General features: G+C 46.1%; 1 protein-coding gene across 6 annotated transcripts in view; it reads right to left on the bottom strand.

Annotated features, from left to right (window-relative positions):
- Window positions 1–17,500, bottom strand: part of KIF13B (kinesin family member 13B) — a 170,698-nt gene that overhangs the window by 20,220 nt on the left and 132,978 nt on the right. For 4 of the 6 annotated variants that reach the window (XM_071547608.1, XM_071547609.1, XM_071547611.1 and 1 more), the window contains exons 32-37: window positions 16,575–16,667; window positions 14,552–14,704; window positions 12,239–12,316; window positions 11,414–11,467; window positions 10,143–10,163; window positions 1–104 (exon numbers count right to left, since the gene is read on the bottom strand). The exon at window positions 1–104 is cut by the window's left edge and continues 14 nt beyond it. In XM_071547608.1, the coding sequence (XP_071403709.1) occupies window positions 1–104; window positions 10,143–10,163; window positions 11,414–11,467; window positions 12,239–12,316; window positions 14,552–14,704; window positions 16,575–16,667 (503 nt within the window). The remainder of the gene's footprint in view (window positions 105–10,142; window positions 10,164–11,413; window positions 11,468–12,238; window positions 12,317–14,551; window positions 14,705–16,574; window positions 16,668–17,500) is intronic. The other 2 variants (XM_071547612.1, XM_071547613.1) reach the window with 1 other exon arrangement.

Here is a 17,500-nt window from a genome sequence, read left to right as displayed (position 1 = left end):
TGGCTTTGGTGCCCAGAGCCCGGCAGGGAGGGACGAGTTGGGCTCATTCCTCTACTGGAACTTGGGCCACCTTGGGACACATCCTGCTGGCTCTCCCACCGACCCTGCAGGGGGCAAAGAAAGGGGCATTTCAACCAGTTGGCAGCCCAGCAATCCTGAGAGCCCCACACCAGCCTGGCAGAATTCCAGAGCTCAGGAAAGACCCTTCCCTGGAGGTGCTTGTAGGTGGAAGACCCAACCCTGCAAAGATGAGAAGCCTCAGCATAAAAGCACAGGAGAAGTTTATTTGTGGAGCTCCAAAGGTGTGATTTGGAAGATGAGTAAGTTACAACCAGGTGAAAATAATCCAGTGCTGTTTGTCTGCCCCAAATTCCTGATTATTTTGTGTATCTGCTCAGGATTTGGTCTGGATTAGAGTCAGAAATGAGGACAGAGAGAGCTCTGAGCAGGGCAAGAAACAGGGATCTCAGACCTAAAGGTTGGAGTCAGAAAAAGGAGCTGATGAGACCCAAGAGGAAAACAACTGGAGTGCTCCAAACAGCCTGGAAAAGAGAGAGGTGGAACCCAAAGGAAGAAGCTGTGGGCACCAGGAGCCAGGAGAAGATCCAGCAGAGCTTTGAGGTGGTTAGTGAAGATGGAAGATGGTTTCAGGTCTAGAAGGCACTGAGGGGAGACACAGAGACAGAAAGCTGGAGGTCATCCACCTTCCCAAGATCCCAAGGCTCTCCAGCTGGGCTTTCCCGTGGATGCCAAGGGAGGTGCCCACCATCCTGCACATGGGGGTGGATTTCTACTGCTCTTCCAAAGCTCCACTGTGGTTTCCATCTCAGCCTCACAGCCAGAAAGTGGCTGAGTGACAAAGACTCTTGGCTGACAGAGAGATCCCCAAGCCACCCTTCCACCTCAGCACACGGGAGTGAAGAATCCGCGTGGCCAAAGCCAGTTTTTCCCAACTCGGCGTCATCCTGACAAGTAAAATCATCGACAGATCTGCCTGCAAAGGTCACACAAAGTGATTGGCCAGAGTGGGAATTCCATGTGGATCCAGGACAGGGAAATCCTTCACCAAAGTGAGCACCTTAATGGTGAAGAGGCACCAAAACCCACGTGGTGGGCCTGGAAACTTCTGATGGAGCCACACTTGCCATTGACTTCATTTATAGGAGACCTTCAGACAATTCAATGTCCATTTATGAGTCTGTGGGTCAGAAGGATCCAGTCTCAAGTGCTACAAGAAGCCTCAGTGTGTTGTGGAAAAGTGCTCTCCAAGCTTGGAATGTTTCAGCTTTCCAGAAGAAAGGACTGGATGGTGCAGCCAAACTGATTTTGTCCCATTTTTTGGAGAGTTTTCCTATGGCTGGTACAACATTTGTCCCCCTCTGGGTTACACTGTCCCTAAATCCTCCCTGGTTTTTTTCAAAAACCAGAAATAAAAAACACTTTGGCAGAGAAATGGACATATTAAAAAGGAGTAACACGATGGACCTGCTGCAGGTCAGACCACAAGATGGATGGATTTTTTTCCAGGAGGAAAATGTGGCTTTTCAAGCAGCTTCACACTGTTGGATGAGAGGAATTCATCTGACCTTGAATGGAAAACTGAAAGGCAGCTCAACCAATCTGAAGTGTAACTCCAAGTCATGAATGTTTCACAAACAATAAATAAGCCAAGATAGGGGGAATAGATTTCTCCAACGGGTTGAAGGTCACAGTGAGCAGCCCAGGGCAGAAATCATTTCCATCTGGATCTATAGGTTAGACCCATCAAAGCTCTCCTGCTTGGAATAGCAATAACTTGGCACTTTGGCAGGACTTCAGACCTCCTGTGGGATGGAGACACAAGGGCTGTGTCTGCCCAGCAAAATTTGGGATAACTAAAGACTGATGGAGGGAGTTCTGAGCCACCCTCAATGCCCAGCTGGTGGAACCAAACACCAGGGGGTTGTTCAGTCTTGTGTTTTGGAGGATTTTGGTGTTTGAGTCCTTCCTGCTCCATCAGCACAGAGGACAGAGCTGTTCCACCCACACCTGAAGGTTCCAAGGTGAGCAGCAGCATCTCTGACCTGCAACTCAAACTTTTGATGTCTGTCTGATATCAAAAAGCCTGGAAAGTTCCACGAGGAGGCCTCACCTCTCCCTGTCCCCACTTAAATCCATCCAAAATGGTCCTTCAGACATTGCTTTTCTCATCCTGATGGTCTCACAATTTCACATTGACATTGAAAGCCATCCTGGAACCAGCCAATGATTTCAGACTGTGCTCAACCTTCCTTTGGGATGGGAAATGTTTCCTGAAGTCTCCTCCTCTATGTCCCACCAATGAATTAGTTTGGAAGAGTCAAAACCAGGAGAAAACAGTTCATACTCTCTGCAAATATCTCAGGATGGTTCAGTACTTTTGGATGCACCAGCTCAGTGGTGCTGGAGGAGTTTAAAAACAAAGTACAAGACTCAAAACAAACCTCAAAAGACTCAAGAAAAATCTTGAAACACTGTTTGGTTTTGTTGCCTCCTGATCTCTTGTGCCACCAGCCTGGGAGATGTTGGCTTTGGGTTAAGAAAAACAGAAGTGGGGGAGTGAAAAGCATCTCAGGGCTTCATTTTGGAGGACACACCAAAGCTTGATTAGAGCTCCTTTGGGGATCTCAGGATAATGAGGAGACAAGTGGATAAAGGGGATTTATCTTAAGCCAAGTCCAAGTGCTCTGGAGGCCACAGAGACACAAGAAGCAGAAAGGATATTGCAAACACCAAGAACATTCCAGAATAACAGAAGATGGACTCAGTGCAGGGAAGGAGCAGCCAAATCACCTGGTGACTCATGATCTGTTGAGTCAGAAATGCCCTTCACTGACTGCTCCAAGAAAATGACCCTTCCCCTGGACTCTGCCTTGGGGAGGCCACACCTTGAGTGTTGTGTTCAGTTCTGGGCCCCTCAGGTCAGGCAAGAGATTGAGGGGCTGGAGCGGGGCCAGAGAAGAGCAACGAGGCTGGAGAAGGGACTGGATGTGGCACTGAGTGTCCTCTGAAACACCTCCAGGGACAGAGAATCCACCATGTCTTGATCCAACCCCACTGTGATCACCAGCCCAGGGCACAGAGTGCCCTGGGCTGGTGATCACAGTGGGGTTGGATCAAGGGTTGGAATTGATGATCTCAGAGGTCTCTTCCAACCCAAGTGAGAAGAGCAACGAGGCTGGAGAAGGGAGTGGAGCACAAGTGCTGTGGGGAGAGGCTGAGGGAGCTGGGGGTGTTTAGCCTGGAGAAGAGGAGGCTCAGAGGTGACCTCAGCACTGTCTGGAACTGCCTGAAGGGAAGTTCTGGCCAGCTGGGGGTTGGTCTCTTCTCCCAGGCACTCAGCAATAGGACAAGGGGGCACGATGGGCTCAAGCTCTGCCAGGGGAAACTGAAGTTGGAGATGAGAAAAAATCCTTTGCAGAGAGAGTGCTCAGGGATTGGAATGGGCTGCCCAGAGAGGGGGTGGATTCCCCATCCCTGGAGGTTTTTCAGCTGAGCTTGGTCGTGGCACTGAGTGCCATGATCTGGTAAAGGGACTGGAGTTGGACCAAGGGTTGGACTTGATGATCTCGGAGGGCTTTTCCAACCCAATCCATTCTGTGATTCTGTGAAGACCTGAGAGGGTTCAGCTGGAGAAGGGAAAGATCCAGGGAGACCTGAGAGCCCCTTCCAGTGCCCAGAGGGGCTCCTGGAGAGCTGGAGAGGGACAATGGGCTGGGAGAGCTGAGGGTGTTCAGGTGGAGAAGGGAAAGCTCCAGGGAGAGCAACGAGGCTGGAGAAGGGACTGGAGCACAAGTGCTGTGGGGAGAGGCTGAGGGAGCTGGGGGTGTTCAGCCTGGAGAAGAGGAGGCTCAGAGGTGACCTCAGCACTGTCTGGAACTGCCTGAAGGGAAGTTGTGGCCAGCTGGGGGTTGGTCTCTTCTCCCAGGCACTCAGCAATAGGACAAGGGGGCACGATGGGCTCAAGCTCTGCCAGGGGAGGTTTAGGATGGATATCAGGAAGAAGTTCTTTGCAGAGAGAGTGCTCAGGGATTGGAATGGGCTGCCCAGAGAGGGGGTGGATTCCCCATCCCTGGAGGTTTTTCAGCTGAGCTTGGCCGTGGCACTGAGTGCCATGATCTGGTAAAGGGACTGGAGTCGGACCAAGGGTTGGACTTGATGATCTCGGAGGGCTTTTCCAACCCAATCCATTCTGTGATTCTGTGATTGTCTCTCAGGTGGGAAAGTGTCTTGACTTTCTACCCCCGTTTGGGAATGGTGGGTCAAAAATAGAGTGGGTAAGAAGCAGCAAAAGACTCTCAGAATATTCATCTGGCAGCATTTAGTGGTTTTTTCCTTAGGAAAAGCCTTTTAATCAGAATCTTCTGCTTCACTTTTATACTGTGGATGACTAAATTTTCTACACAACCGTAAGTATTTTGCCAGGTTAAATAAAGTGAATGTTTTGAGACAGGAAAATGCCTCCAGAGAAGGATTTCTCCCATCACACACTTTGAGCATGTTGGGTTTTCAAATGACACTTTGGAGAGAGTGGAAAGATCATCCTTTTAGACTGAAGGTCAGATTTGAGAGCATCAACCCCCGGAGATGAAAACAAACCCTTCAAATCAGGTTAATCAGGGCAACAGATGCAGAAACATTTGCAAAAGAAAATACTGGAGACAACTGAAAGGGGTCAAAGAACCTGCAGAGCCAAAAGGTGGTTCAGGAATGTTTGGTTTTACCAAGAGAAAGAAATGAAATAATTCTTAAATAAATATAAGAATTATTAAGCAGCTTAACTTGATGAAGTTCCCAAGTTTCCCATCTGCACTGAAACACTTCAGACTTTAAATAATGAGCATTATTGAAGGGCTGTGACTCTCTCCTCCATCAAGGAGGGTGGTGAGACAAAGAAAAGGAGCCTGTGAATCACCTGCCCAGAGGAACAATCATTTCCTGAATGTGTTTGGTCTCTGCCAAGTGACCAAAGAGGGGCCAAGTGACTGAAATGAGCAAATCCAAAATAGCCACCAGCAGAATGGCTGCCCCTTGATGTTTGTGAGTGCAGAGCTGCTTATAAAGTGGTTTATTCCTGTTTAGAAAGTGGTTTATTCCTGTTTTTTATAAAGTGGTTTATTCCTGTTTATAAAGTGGTTTATTGCTGTATATAAAGTGGTTTATTCCTGTTTATAAAGTGGTTTATTTCTGTATATAAAGTGGTTTATTTCTGTATATAAAGTGGTTTATTGCTGTTTATAAAGTGGTTTATTTCTGTATATAAAGGGGTTTATTTCTGTTTATAAAGTGGTTTATTTCTGTATATAAAGTGGTTTATTTCTGTTTATAAAGTGGATTATTCCTATTTATAAAGTGTTTTATTCCTGTTTATAAAGGGGTTTATTCCTGTTTATAAAGCGGTTTATTTCTGTATATAAATTGGTTGATTTCTGTATATAAAGTGGTTTATTCCTGTTTATAAAGTGGTTTATTGCTGTTTATAAAGTGGATTATTTCTGTTTATAAAGTGGTTTATTCCTGTTTATAAAGGGGTTTATTTCTGTATATAAAGTGGTTTATTCCTGTTTATAAAGGGGTTTATTCCTGTTTATAAATTGGTTTATTTCTGTTTATAAAGTGGTTTATTGCTATTTATAAAGTGTTTTATTCCTGTTTATAAAGGGGTTTATTCCTGTTTATAAAGTGGTTTATTTCTGTATATAAAGTGGTTTATTCCTGTTTATAAAGGAGTTTATTCCTGTTTATAAAGTGGTTTATTGCTGTTTATAAAGTGGTTTATTTCTGTTTATAAAGGGGTTTATTTCTGTTTATAAAGTGGTTTATTTCTGTATATAAAGTGGTTTATTTCTGTATATAAAGTGGTTTATTGCTGTTTATAAATTGGTTTATTGCTGTTTATAAATTGGTTTATTGCTGTTTATAAAGTGGTTTATTCCTGTTTATAAAGGGGTTTATTTCTGTATATAAATTGGTTGATTTCTGTATATAAAGTGGTTTATTCCTGTTTATAAAGTGGTTTATTCCTGTTTATAAAGTGGTTTATTGCTGTTTATAAAGTGGTTTATTGCTGTTTATAAAGTGGTTTATTGCTGTTTATAAAGGGGTTTATTTCTGTTTATAAAGTGGTTTATTGCTATTTATAAAGTGTTTTATTCCTGTTTATAAAGGGGTTTATTCCTGTTTATAAAGATGGTTTTTTTCTGTATATAAAGTGGTTTATTCCTGTTTATAAAGGGGTTTATTCCTGTTTATAAAGATGGTTTTTTTCTGTATATAAAGTGGTTTATTCCTGTTTATAAAGTGGTTTATTTCTGTTTATAAAGTGGATTATTCCTGTTTATAAAGTGGTTTATTCCTGTTTATAAAGGAGTTTATTCCTGTTTATAAAGGGGTTTATTCCTGTTTATAAAGGGGTTTATTCCTGTTTATAAAGTGGTTTATTGCTGTTTATAAAGTGGTTTATTCCTGTTTATAAAGTGGTTTATTTCTGTATATAAAGTGGTTTATTCCTGTTTATAAAGTGGTTTATTCCTGTTTATAAAGTGGTTTATTGCTGTTTATAAAGATTTTTTTTTCTGTATATAAAGTGGTTTATTCCTGTTTATAAAGGAGTTTATTCCTGTTTATAAAGTGGTTTATTGCTGTTTATAAAGATTTTTTTTCTGTATATAAAGTGGTTTATTTCTGTTTATAAAGTGGTTTATTCCCATTTATAAAGTGGTTTATTCCTGTTTATAAAGTGGATTATTCCTGTTTATAAAGTGGTTTATTCCTGTATATAAAGTGGTTTATTGCTGTTTATAAAGATGTTTTTTTGCTGTATATAAAGTGGTTTATTTCTGTTTATAAAGTGGATTATTCCTGTTTATAAAGTGGTTTATTCCCGTTTATAAAGTGGTTTATTGCTGTAATTCACCTTCTCCCTCTCCTCCCCTGCCTTCCCTCCTTTCCCACATCCTCTAGGAAAAAACCTCAGGGGATTTTTTTCCCCCCCCTCAGCCCCAACATGCACAAAATCTTTAGGACAAAGGGGGGGGGTCACTACCTAAGAAATCCCCAGGCTTTACCTGCCAAATCTTTCCTTGAACTGGACAGACCAATAAACTGCAGCCACTGGGTAAGAGAAATGAACAGTTTCTTGGCTTTTATTCTCTCAGCAGCTCAGACAAGGCTTAGGAAAAGGTGACCACGTAGCATTTAAGTGCAAGCTGGGACAAAAGGCACTTGTTCTCATGCACAGCAAGATTATTCAAATTGAATCTACCTCCTATCAGTTTGCTGAAAAAAAACCAAAAAAAACCTCTGGTTCCCAAAAAATCCAGAAAAGGGTTTAATTGGCACAATCTTATTTGGCTTTTGAACCTCAGGAGAGGAAGGACAACTGGCCAGGACAGAACAGCTCTTGGGGAAAGGGATTTGAGAACAACTCATCAGGTTTTTCATCAGATTAAGTCTGAAGATGATCTGTAAAACAAGCCCTTCCACTCTCTGTGCATTTGATTCACTCAGTTAATTCAGCCCCAGTTCCAGCTAAGTTTAATTAAATTAAATTTCCAACACCAGTACTTTGTAGCACAGAAACTTTTCTCCATATCTGGTCTCTCCTGCACCACCTGCCACGTGCTGAGGTGCAAGGAGGGATCACATTCATCTCACTCTCCTGTAACCACACCTGGAGTGGCAACAGGAGCCAAATTTGGCTTTTTCTCATTTAGGCAACCAGGTGAGACTTCTGGGAACATGATATGGAAGTCCATAAGACTGTCCCCTGAAGGAAATTCAGAAGGCACCTCCTTGCCTTCTCAGCCACAGCAACAATACAGAAAATATTTCTGAATATGGGAAATATTTCATTGTGATCACAAGAGCTTTTGGTCACCTCCCTGTGGGAACTGGATCATGGAATCACAGAATGGTTTGGGTTGGAAGGACCTTGAGGACCGTCCCATTCCACCCCTTGCCAAGGGCAGGAACATCTCCCACTGTGCCAGGTTGTGCCAAACCCTCTCCAGAAAGTTCCAGCTGGGAGGTTTGTACCCTCCATGCCCTGAGGAACAAGTGCCTTGGCCAGAAGCTCATGGCAAGCAAAGGCCACCCCAACCCCACGTTCCTGCAGGACAACGTGTCCATCAGCAACCCCGTGAAGAGCAGCAAAACCTCATGCAAACCACCAGCAATGAACTCCAGGGAACCAAAACTTGGGACAAAGAGTCATCCTCCAAGAGCTACAGGAAGCTGAGGATAAACACATTTTCCAGCAGCACAGAGTTCATTTAAAATCATTAATTTATAAAAACCAAGAGTTGCTCACGCTGAACTATAAAAGCAGCGAAGCCTGGGAAGGATTTGGAAGAAAGTCTTCAGGTTTATCTCCTCAAGAAACTGGATCATGGAATCACTCAATGGTTGGGTTGGAAGGACCTTGAGGACCATCCCATTCCACCCCTTGCCAAGGGCAGGGACACCTCCCACTGTGCCAGGTTGTGCCAAGCCCTGTCCAGAAAGTTCCAGCTGGGAGGTTTGTACCCTCCATGCCCTGAGGAACAAGTGCCTTGGCCAGAAGCTCATGGCAAGCAAAGGCCACCCCAACCCCACGTTCCTGCAGGACAACGTGTCCATCAGCAACCACATGAAGAGCAGCAAAACCTCATGCAAACCACCAGCAATGAACTCCAGGGAACCAAAACTTGGGACAAAGAGTCATCCTCCAAGAGCTTCAACAGGACACTGAGGATAAACACATTTTCCAGCAGCACAGAGTTCATTTAAAATCATTAGTTCATAGAAACCAAGAGTTGCTCATGTTGAACTATAAAAGCCATGAAGCCTGGGAAGGATTTGGGAGAAACTCTTGAGGTTTATCTCCTCAAGAAACTGGATCATGGAATCACTCAATGGTTGGGTTGGAAGGACCTTGAGGACCATCCCATTCCACCCCTTGCCAAGGGCAGGGACACCTCCCACTGTGCCAGGTTGTGCCAAACCCTCTCCAGAAAGTTCCAGCTGGGAGGTTTGTACCCTCCATGCCCTGAGGAACAAGTGCCTTGGCCAGAAGCTCATGGCAAGCAAAGGGATCATCTCCACCACCACCCCAACCCCACGTTCCTGCAGGACAACGTGTCCATCAGCAACCACGTGAAGAGCAGCAAAACCTCGTGCAAACCACCAGCAATGAACCCCAGGGAACCACAACTTGGGACAAAGAGTCATCCTCCAAGAGCTACAGGAAGCTGAGGATAAACACATTTTCCAGCAGCACAGAGTTCATTTAAAATCATTAGTTCATAGAAACCAAGAGTTGTTCACGCTGAACTATAAAAGCCACGAAGCCTGGGAAGGATTTGGGAGAAACTCTTGAGGTTTATCTCCTCAAGAAACTGGATCATGGAATCACTCAATGGGTGGGTTGGAAGGACCTTGAGGACCATCCCATTCCACCCCTTGCCAAGGGCAGGGACACCTCCCACTGTGCCAGGTTGTGCCAAGCCCTCTCCAGAAAGTTCCAGCTGGGAGGTTTGTACCCTCCATGCCCTGAGGAACAAGTGCCTTGGCCAGAAGCTCATGGCAAACAAAGGCATCATCTCCACCACCACTCCAACCCCACGTTCCTGCAGGACAACGTGTCCATCAGCAACCACATGAAGAGCAGCAAAACCTCATGCAATCCACCAGCAATGAACTCCAGGGAACCAAAACTTGGGACAAAGAGTCCCAAGGATTTGGGAGAAACTCTTGAGGTTTATCTCATCTCCAGCTTTATGCTGACAGATATTTATATATTTTCTTGCTTTCATGTCTGGTTTTATTTCAGCTGAGACTGAGCAAGTTCTGAAATAATTTCCCCCTGCCCAAAAAATTGGTGAGAAACGGGACTGAACAGCTCCAGCTCCCCAACAAACCATCAGCTGAACCCAAGGAGAAACTTCTCTGCTTTGTCCCAGCTCCCACTGCACTAATGAGCAGCTTTTCCACGGGAAAACCCGTTTGTCGCGTGTTATGCAAACGAGGCCCCACTGGCAGCACCTTCAAAGCGGGAAATCAAAGCGTGTGAGGCAGCAAAAGAAACTTTATAGTGGGATAAAAACCCCCTTTATCCCACTCATTAGGTGGACCTAATGCATTACCTCTGCTGGGACCTTTGCACTCTGCAAAACGCAGTGGGAGAAACCGTTGAGGGCAAGGGAGGAGAAAAACAGAAATCATTAAGCACTCTGGCCTTTCCTTTTCCCTTTCAACCCCTCTGTCCTAGTTCAGCAGGAGGGACCAGCTAACCCTGTGTGGGAATGATCAAAGCTGTGTATTCTACCCCCTCTATTCATTCCCCACGGTCAATGGGCCATTAGCAGCAGCTGCCCAGGGAGCCATTATCACTTCACACCCAGCCTGAGGGGGGCGGAGCTGCTAATGGGCCATCAACAGCTCAACACCCCCTGGCTCCCAGAGTTAATCACCCATTGGGTGAGTCCCCGCCCAGGGGGAGGGACTGAGAGCTTCCTGAGGGTACATAAGGGGTGGGTAAGAAGACCTCGGGAACCTCTCGTCGGATCCAGAGCAGCAGCAGGACCTTGACAGCAGGAGATCACCGCTCTCGCCCAGACCACAGCCCTCGCCTGCACCAACAGGTTTTTCTTTTCCTTTTGCTCTGGACTTGGGGGAACCACAGGGGTCTCAGCACAAGGGCAAACAAACCCCCTTGGGTTTGTGCCCCAGGACACTGGGTTATACTGCTGGGGTTTTGTGAGTTGAAAGCAATTTCCCTTGTGTGTCAGTGTTGTTATTGTAATATTATTATTAAATTTTAGCTCTGACTTATAATCTCTCTCGTGGTGAGTTCATTTCCCCTCCTGGTTCACCTTTAAACCAGCACACCCTCCAATATTGAAACATCCCCAGGCTTGTCTCCAAACACAAGTTGCCATCAGCATTTGATCACCTGCACATGGTTTAGCATTCCCTGCATGGAGCAGATGGAGCAGATTTAGCAGCCAATGCTGGAGCACTCCATCAAAATTCTATTATTCCAGGCAAGTGCATTATGCATTAAAAATGCCTTGTCACCACCAGACTCTCCCCTTTCAAAGGACTCCAAGCTTGCTGGGCAGAATATCTATCAGGAGATGATCTCTCAGTTTATTTAGGCTTTGGAAAATAAGTTTTAATTTCATCTTTCAAAGAAATGTTTTGGGGTCTGTGCTGGTGATTTTAAAGAGTGGGATGGGCTGAGTTTTCACCCACGCCAAGTTTGAGGCCACTGGAAGGTCAGAGACTCTCTCAAAGACCTCCATTCTCCCCCAAGTTTTTGCAGAGGTTTCTCACTTATCCCCCTGTGAGTGGTTCCTGCAGATTCCTCCTAAATCCCAGCCAGGATTTCCAAGAATTTCCTGCAGGTACTCACCCTGTTACTGCTCAGGTTGTAAGGGGGTGCCAATTCCTGGCGACTTGCAGAGAGCTGGAACAGTTCAAAAAAAGCAGAATTATTTCTAATCAAGAATTAGTTCTTCATAACCAGAATTAGTTCTTCATAACCAGAATTAGTTCTTCATAACCAGAATTAGTTCTTCATAACCAGAATTAGTTCTTCATAACCAGAATTAGTTCTTCATAACCAGAATTAGTTCTTCATAACCAGAATTAGTTCTTAACCAGAATTAGTTCTTAACCAGAATTAGTTCTTAACCAGAACTTCAAGAAGTCATAAAATATCCCTCTTGACCAATAAGGCTGAAAGGAAATAGTTTTGCCATTGAAGCAGCACTGAAATCCAAGAGATAAAAGGTGAAATCTCAATTATTGACCACAGTTTTTTGACTAGTTTGAATCAGTTCTAGGAAAGGATTTCTTCCCAAAGTTTGGACAGCAGAAACCTCATTTTCCTTATGCACAACACTCTTACAAAGCTTCATTCAGTAAATGCTCATAAATTGCTTTCAAGTCTTCTAAAAATAAAAAAAAAATTTTAAACTTGGCAAACAAAAGAAAAATGTTTAGGGGGAAAAAAAAAAGCAAAGTTCTTTTTATGTTGCTTTTTCAGATATTCTGGATTTAGGGAGCTGCTTCCAAGCACAATTTCTTGGATGATTTAGGAATAAGTGCAAGTTTGGTCTGTACTTTGATTTCAAACAGGGTGAAAAAGAAGGAATTTTCACTGCTCTGTCCCATGGCTTTGGCATCACAGGGACCTGGAAGTGGCAAACTGCAGATTCCAGCCTGGAATACTCACCCTGTTGACGTTGGGAGAGCTCAGGCTCCTCCGGCAGAGTTTCCCTTTCCCCATCAGCTGCTCCTTCACAGCAACTTCCTGCCAATGCCAGGGAACAAAACCAAAGAAAATTGGCATGTTTGGCACCAACTCAAGCTCTGATCACCCCAGGATGGTTTTGTCTAGATGAGAAAAATGTTTCTAAACTGCCTCTGCACAGGCTCCTGTCTGCAAAGTTTCTTGGAATATAAAACCTGGACATAAAGGGGCTAAAATTACAACTTTAACATCAACTGGTTTGCTGATTGGGCTCCTGCAGGACTTTACAGCCAGTCCTGATTCCAGGAGATGACAGAGATGCAAAGACTGACTCCCTTTCCAAGCTGAGCTCCTATTTTAATCCTTTAAACTAATTATAAATGACAGGAAACTTGCTTTCAATATTTAGAGTGCCTCACACTGCACTCTGAATTTATTGTGGACAGGCAAAAGCTGCAGCTTGTTTTGCATAACTTTTATTCTGTCCTTGCATAATTCATAGCCAGAAGAAAAATTTTCCATAAGTGTTTTTCTCTCTTGTATTTTTCCCTGTAAACAGATGGAATTAGAGCACTTTAAATGAACCAAATCAATGCCTTTTTTTAATTAACAGGATGGCTTTGGTTTCTTCAAGGTAAAATATGGGGGGAAATGAACAGGAATTCTCCTGGTAACTTCAGAACTGCTACTGAAGCCTCAGGAAGAACAAGTTAATGCCACACAACTGATTTTCCTGAGCCATAATGCCATAAAACCAAACCAAGCATCTCATCAGAGGGTATTTAAAACAAATTTCCCAGCCCCATCCATCCTGCAGGGACGTGAGAGAGGACATCCCTATGTTTGATTCCCTGAATGTTGCCACAGGCTCAGTCTGGTTTCTTCAAGGTAAAAACATGGGGAAAATAAACAAGCATCATAGAATGGATTGGGTTGGAAAAGACCTCTGAGATCATCAAGTCCAACCCTTGGTCCAACTCCAGTCCCTTTACCAGATCATGGCACTCAGTGCCACGGCCAAGCTCAGCTGAAAAACCTCCAGGGATGGGGAATCCACCCCCTCTCTGGGCAGCCCATTCCAATCCCTGAGCACTCTCTCTGCAAAGGATTTTTTTCTCATCTCCAACTTCAATTTCCCCTGGCAGAGCTTGAGCCCATCGTGCCCCCTTGTCCTATTGCTGAGTGCCTGGGAGAAGAGACCAACCCCCAGCTGGCCACAACTTCCCTTCAGGCAGTTCCAGACAGTGCTGAGGTCACCTCTGAGCCTCCTCTTCTCCAGGCTGAACACCCCCAGCTCCCTCAGCCTCTCCCCACAGCACTTGTGCTCCAGTCCCTTCTCCAGCCTCGTTGCTCTTCTCTGGCCCCGCTCCAGCCCCTCAATCTCTTGCCTCAACTCAGGGGCCCAGAACTGAACACAACACTCAAGGTGTGGCCTCCCCAAGGCAGAGTCCAGGGGAAGGGTCACTGCCCTGGGCCTGCTGGCCACACTACTTTGGATCCAGGCCAGGATCCCCTTGGCCTTCTTGGCCACCTGGGCACACTGGTGGCTCCTCTTGAGCTTCCTGTCCCTCAGTCCCCCCAGGTCCCTCTGCCTGGCTGCTCTCCAGCCACTCTGTGCCCAGCCTGGAGCGCTGCAGGGGCTTGGGGTGGCCAAAGGGCAGGGCCTGCACTGGGCCTTGTTGAATTTCATCCCATAGGAATCAGCCCATCCCTCCAGCCTGTCCAGATCCCTCTGCAGAGCCCTCCTGCCCTTCAGCCTGTCCAGATCCTTCTCCAGGTCTCTCCAGCCTGTCCAGATCCTTCTCCAGATCCTTCCAGCCTGTCCAGATCCTTCTCCAGATCCCTCCAGCCTGTCCAGATCCTTCTTCAGATCCCTCCAGCCTGTCCAGGTCCCTCTGCAGAGCCCTCCTGCCTTCCAGCAGGTCGACACTCCCTCCCAACTTGGTGTCATCAGCAAATTTGCTGCTGATGGACTCAATCCCCTCATCTAAATCATCAATAAATTCTTCTGGTAATTTCAGAACTCCTCCTGAAGCCTCAGGAAGCACAAGGTAATGCCACACAACTGTTTTTTATCCTGAGACATAATGCCATAATCCCAACCCAAGCATCCCCCAACAGCGCACGGAGCGAGGGCATGTCTGCAAGGAGAATTTGCTTCCCTGGATGTTTGCCTGCACAGTCTCACTCTGGAAGGCTGAGGGGTGTTCCTGGGTTGGTTGTTGGCCATTGTGTGCCCTCAGGAGGACACTGGTGTTGCCCTGCAGCATTCCCAGGGTTTTCCCTGCTCCAGACCTGGCGCAGCCGGTCCAGGGTGAGGATGTTCTCAACGGCCAGGACGCTGCGCAGGTACTTCTCAATGTAAGCCTCAGAGTCAGCTGAAGCTGCATCCTCCACGTTTGCTGCCATCCTGGCCAGTGCCTCCCTCTCCTCAGCTCCCTGGGCATCCTGGGAAGAGGAAAAGAAAGGATAGATTTGAAAAGGAAATAAAAAAAATCTCCTACATTGGTCCAGGAAAAGATATGTTTTTAAAATCAGTCAGTGTTGTTTGCACTTCAGCTCAGAGGTGGGTCAGGATCATGGAATCACAGAGGGGTTTGGGCTGGAAGGGAGCTAAAGATCATCTCATCCCACCCCCTGCCTGTGGGACACCTCCTGCTATCCCAGGTTGCTCCAATCTGCCCTGAGACACTTCCAGGGATGGGGAATCCACACCCTGTTCCGTGGCCTCACCACCCTTATGGCAAAGAATTTCTTCCTAAAATCTATTCTGAATTTCTTACTAATTTTTAGTCTGAGATTCTGACCTTGATACAAGGCCTGGCCACGCACCCTGCCCAGCTGCTCCTCCCACTGTCACACCCACCCCAAGCAACACGTGGTTATTGTTTGAGCTCTTTGGGGTTTTGTCTCAGAGTCTCACAGTGAGACGTTGCCATTAATTAGCAGAAGGGCTGCATCAGGTATTTCATAATTAAAAAGTGCTCAAGCACATTGAGGGCATTATCCAACCTGAGAGGAAAACAGAATCTTGAGGGAGTAGCAGGAAAATAGAATCACAGAATGGATGGGGTTGGAAAAGCCCTCCTAGATCATCAAGTCCAACCCTTGGTCCAACTCCAGTCCCTTTACCAGATCATGGCACTCAGTGCCACGGCCAAGCTCAGCTGAAAAACCTCCAGGGATGGGGAATCCACCCCCTCTCTGGGCAGCCCATTCCAATCCCTGAGCACTCTCTCTGCAAAGAATTTTCTTCTGCTCTCCAACTTCAATTTCCCCTGGCAGAGCTTGAGCCCATCGTGCCCCCTTGTCCTATTGCTGAGTGCCTGGGAGAAGAGACCAACCCCCACCTGGCCAGAACTTCCCTTCAGGCAGTTCCAGACAGTGCTGAGGTCACCTCTGAGCCTCCTCTTCTCCAGGCTGAACACCCCCAGCTCCCTCAGCCTCTCCCCACAGCACTTGTGCTCCACTCCCTTCTCCAGCCTTGTTGCTCTTCTCACTTGGGTTGGAAGAGACCTCTGAGATCATCAATTCCAACCCTTGATCCAACTCCACTGTGATCACCAGCCCAGGGCACTCTGTGCCATGGGCTGGTGATCACAGTGGGGTTGGATCAAGACATGTTGGATTCTCTGTCCCTGGAGGTGTTTCAGAGGACACTCAGTGCCACATCCAGTCCCTTCTCCAGCCTCGTTGCTCTTCTCTGGCCCCGCTCCAGCCCCTCAATCTCTTGCCTCAACTCAGGGGCCCAGAACTGAACACAACACTCAAGGTGTGGCCTCCCCAAGGCAGAGTCCAGGGGAAGGGTCCCTGCTGGCCATGCTAGTTTAGATACAGGCCAGAAACCTTTCAACACAGAGTGCAGATTGCAGCAGAACATGAAAGTCAGGCAGCAATCAGAGTTTTGGCTCTTCATGTGTTAATGTTTCTCCAAGTGCTCTGACAGAAATCCCTTTGGAAGGGAGGGATTCGCATCTAACTGGGAACATGCTCAGGAATCAAGAGCTGCATCAAGACATCCCTTTGTTATCTGTCACAGATTCTGGTGCTCCCCACAACAGGCACTTCACCTGCCCATTTTCACTGCCTCTTTTTCCCTCCCTCTCTCTTCCAAAGGTTTCTTCAAGGACCTGAGCAAACAGATGCTCACTCAACAAAATCCACAGTGACACTGATAAGGCAGAGGTTGCTGCCAAAGCACAAGGATGTGCTTCATCTTTTACAAGCCACAGCAAGAGTCAGAATGCTCAAAACAAAAGGGAAAAGCACAAAGTGAGAGGCTCTTGGCCAATTTCAGACACTCAGAGTTGTCACTCACCTCTGGAATGTTCGAGACTATCTCAAAAGTGACTCCACAACCAGGAATGGAGCTTCGGGGGGACATCCTTCGGAAGAAACTCTGAGCAAAACCCTGGGGAGAGGCAACCAAAGAAAAATGTGGCTTTTATCAGATCTCAGCTGAAAACAAACAGTGTACAAGGAGAGGAGGCCAAGCCCCAAAATCCAACCATTACCCTAATGTGTAAGAATCAAAGAGAAACTGGAGAAAAGAGTTTGTATTTTAGATACAAAGGAAGGAGCCACTCCCTGCCTTGAAGTTTGTATTTTACAGACAGTTTGTATTTCAGGTGCAGGGGATGGATCCACTCCCTTCCCTGCAAGGTGACTCTGCTGCACCAGCACACAAAGCATCTCCTGGTTTTAGAGGTGTTTTTTTTTTTCCCCTCTAGGTGACTTGTCTTGAATATTGACAAGTAGAGACATTAAATTCTTGACCAAAGAGATCGTTATGAAGGATGATTTAGGGGGCATGGTCACTGTTTATGCTGACTCGGCGCCTTGCAGGGTTAAGAACTGGCCTGGTGAATTAATGCAGAGATGAGTCATCCCAAGATGCTGCTGAGATGAACACCAGGGAGAGGTTATTGACAGGGAGGTGCAGAAAAACAGCCAGAAAGCCAAAGATTCCAGGTGGAGTGAAAGCAAAACTCAGCATTGACTAAATCTGTAGGAACCACAATTGATGGAGACTTAACACAAGTGGAATTATTGGCATGTTCAATGTATCTGTTCAATACATTCCTCCAGTTCTACAGGACAAAAATTCACTGTTCCCTTGCTGAGAAAAAGCTTTTGCCTGGTCAAAGCACCAAGAACTGAAAGGAACTTGGAGTTCCTTAGAGGGTTTCTGGGTGTGACCACACCTTTTCTTTTCCCTCTTGCTTCATGTTTTAACTAAAGATG

The sequence above is a fragment of the Pithys albifrons genome, chromosome 2, assembly GCF_047495875.1.
Source record: "Pithys albifrons albifrons isolate INPA30051 chromosome 2, PitAlb_v1, whole genome shotgun sequence".
NCBI lineage: Eukaryota > Metazoa > Chordata > Aves > Passeriformes > Thamnophilidae > Pithys > Pithys albifrons.
The sequence above is the reverse complement of the archived record's forward strand: the minus strand, read 5'-3'. Positions and strand labels throughout refer to the sequence as shown.